The sequence below is a fragment of the Acyrthosiphon pisum genome, chromosome A3, assembly GCF_005508785.2.
Source record: "Acyrthosiphon pisum isolate AL4f chromosome A3, pea_aphid_22Mar2018_4r6ur, whole genome shotgun sequence".
Lineage (NCBI taxonomy): Eukaryota > Metazoa > Arthropoda > Insecta > Hemiptera > Aphididae > Acyrthosiphon > Acyrthosiphon pisum.
In genome coordinates this window covers 40,817,154-40,822,764 of record NC_042496.1, presented here as the reverse complement: position 1 = coordinate 40,822,764, position 5,611 = coordinate 40,817,154, and the positions used below count along the sequence as shown (strand labels likewise).

The following is a 5,611-nucleotide window of genomic DNA, read 5'->3' as shown; positions in this document are numbered from 1 at the left end:
GCTCACTATTGAGAATAGAGAACGACAATTTCCTATGTCGTGCATAGTGTAAGACAGAGACAACACACAGCGGGAGTAGCGTCCTCTCAAGGGTCCGTATTACAATAGTTAAATTACTAATGTTAAACCGCAGAATTTGACTGGTAAAATCAGTTGGTTAGGTTAGGATTGTAAAACGGGCCCTAAGTGGCTAAGTCTGTTATAATAAACAAAGTATATAATAATTAGGTACTATTTAATTTATAGTTATTATTCAATATTAGACAGGAAAATTGATAAAATATTTACTTCTACTATTTATTAGGTAAGACTTAATACTTAATAAAAACTTGAAAAACATCGTTCAGGTGTATAGCAGTTGATACAGGCAAAGTACAAAATATTTTCAAGAGCTCATGAATATTTGAATAAAACTCTTTATCACAAACATCTATATAAAGTATGTAACCCAGAGGTGAATACATGTTTTCAGTCACTAAAAATAAACCCGTGCCCTATGGTAAATCTACAGTCTTCATGGTAATTTTGTTTTATTTACTGACTATTTATCGGGTTCATTATAAACGCTCATGCATGAAAAATAATTCGCGGAAAATTCAAAAATATAGTATACAATACCACCATAGAGGTATATGTTTTTATTTTCCGAAATTTATGCCACGAACGACTAGTGGCGTATAGTATATCAAAGCGGACAAATTATCACGGCTAAAACATTTAGAAAACAGATAAACCTACTTAAAACTTGAAAGTACCTAGTATCATATTGAGATATACAGAAAATAAGTAAACTTAACTTTACAAAAAAGAAAAGGTCAAGGGGGGGATCTATCTCCCATATCCACCCCCCCCCCCCCCCGTAAATACGCCGCTTCTATGCTTAACAGTGCATCCTCTCAGTCGTTGCACGCGTAAATTTTTCGTGACACGTCCTCCAATAAAGTGTATATTGTAATCAGGAGCACGGTTTTTATCAGATATCAAATTATCAAAAATGAATATTATAAATATTTCTTATCATATCATGGAAAAAGTTCTGTGTGAAATTTAAAATTTTAAAAGTTATTAATTATTTTATTCAATCTCAATATTCTCAATGTATAGAACTATACAGTTTACGGGAGTTTCAGTTTTTATTTATTAATTAAAAATCATACAATTTAGATACTTATTTTCAAACCATGACATATATTGGAAGTTAACGTTCGTTCTCACTTCAAGTCAAAAGATCGAATTATTGGGTGAGGATACATAATAACATACAACCCATGTACTACCTACCTATAATTATAAAAAATCATTCAATCATTGTAAATCATTACAGTTTGAAAAAATATGGCCACCATGTTATTTATTGAACTGACAATTAATAAAATCTTTTTAATAAAATATTAAGGCTAATAAGCCCATTTTATGTTCATTTATTACTCGTGCATTTTGGGAACAAGGTATCTATTTAACAAGTGCCTACTATCTACCTATTGAAAGTGTGTGTCTATAACTATTTTACATTTGTATTGATCATCATTTTTTTTATTGTCTTAAAATATAATGTTAACATTTTTTTTTTCTTAATTTATTCTAGTGTTCTTATGTCCACCACATTGATACTAATATGGTTTATATGAATGCAATGTCGTATGATGGGATGATGCGGATGAAAATAATGTGGACATAGCAAAATAGTAATGTAAATCATTTGTATTAAACTAACATCAACTGTGAAATGGAGTTCAGTAGACATTTCGTGTTTGATGTCTTGGTGATTTTATTATCACAGACTGTTTTCCTTATGTGTGGTTGGGTGTATTTTGTCAAGAAACTATTTAAAGACTACGAAGTGCATCACAAAACAATTCAACTAATATTCTCAGTCACTTTCTGTTTATCCTGTACAATGTTTGAATTAATCATATTTGAAATTGTTGGTATACTAGAACCCAGCTCTCGCTATATATTTTGGAATATAATTCTTTACAAAATGTTATTTATGGTCGTTGTACTTATACCATTTTACTTATGTTATTTTACTTTGAGCAATATGTATCCATTTTTTCAAAAGAAAGTTGGAATTTTGGCTTCAGTTATTTGGATATTATATTTATTCTTATTTTGGAAAATGGGTGACCCATTTCCTATGTTGCCACAAGAAAAAAAAGGCCATTTATTTATAGAAAACTGTATTAGCAGAATTGGCGTCATCGGTGTAACAGTTATGGCATTACTATCTGGTTTTGGTGCTGTTAACTACCCTTATTCTTCAATGGCATATTTTATAAAAGCAGTAACCGGAGATGATGTCATAAACGTGGAAAAACAACTTCTTCAAACAATTGATGTTATAACAGCTAAGAAAAAAAAAATTTTGTTGGCAGAAACCAATGCTGGCGTGAGTACTTTTGGATTTATGGATATGTTAAAAAGAGTCAAGTCAAATGTATCCAGTGATTTAAGGGGAATTAAAAGTGATATTAAAGCATTAGAAGAGCTTAGTAGACATTTATTTTTGGATACACACGATTTGAACAACACTCTGGAGCGTACTGCTTGGGCCAAAACATGGAAAGGGAAATACTTCAATTTCCTAGGTTATTTTTTCTCATTATATTGTGTCTGGAAAATAATCATATCCACCTTAAATATAATGTTACAAAGAGTGGGGAAAAAAGATCCAGTTACAAGAGGAATGGAGATTTTAGTTGAATTGGTTGGCATTGATGTTGATGTATCATTTTGGTCACAACATGTATCATTTTTATTGGTTGGATGTATCGCATTCACATCAATAAGAGGTCTCCTCTTAACTTTAACAAAGTTTTTCTATGCACTTTCGAGCAGTAAATCATCAAATATTATTGTATTAATATTTGCCCAACTCATGGGCATGTATTTTGTATCATCTGTATTATTAATGCGTATGAATATGCCAGCTGAGTATAGAGCTATCATTACAGAAGTACTTGGTGATCTACAGTTTAGTTTTTACCATCGCTGGTTTGATGTTATATTTTTGGTAAGTGCGGTATCATCACTAACATTTTTAACATTTGCACACAAGCAGAGTAAAGTAGACCTACCACCTATGATTTAATATTTAATTATTGCCTGATTCAGCATATCTTATTTTATATAATGTATATAGGTATAAATATATATCAAATATAAACCTAATGATTATAGTTATTAAATGTGATTTATATAAAAAATAACTATTTTTTAGTAACATTACATTTTAAGTTAATTACTTAAATCTAATTTTATATTATTAATGTGAAATTAATAGAATGCTTTATTTTTTCTGTCAATATTTTTATAAATGTATTCTAAATGATCTCATTAATGGTTTAATGTTTTAAGTGATGTATAAGTATAAAATAAACATTACCTAAATGCCCAAAAATGTGTTTTTATAATTCCTAATACTAGTTAAAATTTAAAACATTGAATTAGTTTTATCTTTTAAGAGGATGTCACACCAAAACAAGAACGTCTTTTAGAACCAAAAATAATGCGATCGTATTTGAAGTGCTACGAGTTCATTAATGATCGTAGAATGTACAACACTACAACGTAGACCCATAATAGTAATACATTATTTTAAAGGTGATATTTTGTTGAAATCACTAATCAGATATTTGAATTTTTAATTTTTTTTCTCAATCATATGCAAATATATATTTATATAATTATATGTACCTACTTAACAATGTTTTCAACATAATGTAGTGTCGTGATTTAAATACGTTTAATATAAATATATAATATACCTAATATATTATAAAATATTTGTATAATAATTGTACCAACATAATATTATTAAAATTTTCGTAAACTATCATATAAAATGGTAATAAAAATAAAAAGGTGGGCAAGTGGGTCACTGTATAATGGTTGGTATGAAATTAGAATTCAATGTTATAATATCATGACGGTATGTCAGTCTAGGTATAAGACATATTATATACTTATCTAAAGTATTAAAAAAAAACATTGACCTATAATAGGTACCTATAATAAATTCCAAATTAATCATATCACAATATCCAATAGGTACTTATAATGTGTTATACATCAAAACACCGTGATATATAATAGTATACTTTAGAAGTTTCAAATACCGAAACAAATAATATAATACAATCACAACAAAATAACTAAAATAGTTATTCCAGGTTTTTTAATATGAAATTTCGTCCAAATTTGAACTTAAAACGACTGTAAAAATAAACTGTGCTTATGTACTTTTTAGACTTTTTGGTAACAGGATTAACTAATTACGCTGAATCTTGTTTTAAATTTTGAATCCTTAGATATAAAAGTTAAAAAAATTTTACAAAATTTAAACTACAAAATAATTATTCAATTTTAAATTTGATAAATTTTGTCAGAAATTTGATCTTTTAATGCTTATAAAAAAAATTGTGCCTATGTATTTTTAATATTTTTCAACTGCTATTGTAACAATATATCAAGAACCTTGTATTACATTTTTACACTTTTTGGCCCAACAGATAAAACTTTATTGATATATTTTATAGAAAATAAAACTAAAAAAAATTAAAAACTGACAATGTCCGCAAACAGCTCAAAAAGAGTCAAATTATTTTCAAAATTTTATCGTGTATAGAAAATGCTAATATAAACATTAAGTGAAATTTTCAAGTATCTACAGTCATTCGTTTTTTAATTACAACAAAATAAGAAAATAGTTACATGATAAATCCAGTGAATATCAATTGTTGTAAAAATATGAATTTCAAACGCTCATAAAAATTTAATTTGACATGCTTGTAGACATTTTTTTGACATGTATATGTCTCATGGCTGGGGTTCATTCTATAATTTTGTGCGACACGGAGAGCGTTACCGTTACAGTTTCCATGACAACCAAACAATAACAAAGAAGATATTAATCTTATAACGTCTCTAGGTTACCATTAACAACCGATGATTATTTAGGTTACCATAGCAACTTAATTATACTTTTTTAGATTCTGAGCGTAGCGATGAATGTATTACATTTACAAGACATATACATGACTGATGTATCTGCATGCAGTGGAGATACTCCTTTTTTTTGAAAAGTGTAGACAAACTTATGAGGAATTTTGTATTACATTTTCAAATCTTAGATTTAAAAAGAAAAATTTTTATTAACTCTTAACTCAAAATAATTTGCTAATTTTCGTGATTTTTCCATATTTTGTCAATTTTCGAACTCTAAATGCTTATAAAAAAAACTGTGACTAAGGATTTTTAATATTTTTTCAAATGTCAATGTAACAATATAGTAGGAGCCTTGTATTAATTTTTCAAGTATTTTTACCCAACAAATAAAGTTTGATTGACATTCATAGAAAAAAAAGGCGGGTAAATCGTGGATGTCGCTCTGCTGTACAGTAGGTTACAAGTGGGTTACTGTAATGGATGGAATTAAATTTGTATCCAATGATATTATATCATTGTATACGAAAAACGATTCTGAACGGAGATGATTTGTCAGTCTAGGATATATTATTTTTAAAGAAAAACTTATGGAGAACCTTGTACCAAATTTTAAAAACTTAGTTATAAAAGAAAAAATTTTTACGATTTTTCAACCACTAAATTA

At 27.9% G+C, this 5,611-nt stretch overlaps 1 protein-coding gene across 3 annotated transcripts; it reads left to right on the top strand.

Moving 5' to 3' along the window:
• The first annotated feature begins 1,024 nt into the window (after positions 1-1,024).
• LOC100164939 (Golgi pH regulator) lies at positions 1,025-3,400 on the top strand. 3 transcript variants are annotated; one of them, XM_003246906.4, is made up of 2 exons: positions 1,025-1,241; positions 1,586-3,400. In XM_003246906.4, exon 2 carries the CDS (start codon positions 1,727-1,729, stop codon positions 3,089-3,091), a length of 1,365 nt encoding a protein of 454 aa, XP_003246954.1. In that variant the 5' UTR covers positions 1,025-1,241; positions 1,586-1,726; the 3' UTR covers positions 3,092-3,400. The 3 variants fall into 3 exon arrangements, with proteins under 3 accessions (XP_003246954.1, XP_008186633.1, XP_016662868.1); XM_008188411.3 differs by lacking the exon at positions 1,025-1,241 and adding an exon at positions 1,315-1,448; XM_016807379.2 differs by lacking the exon at positions 1,025-1,241 and adding an exon at positions 1,350-1,487.
• Positions 3,401-5,611: the final 2,211 nt, after the last annotated feature.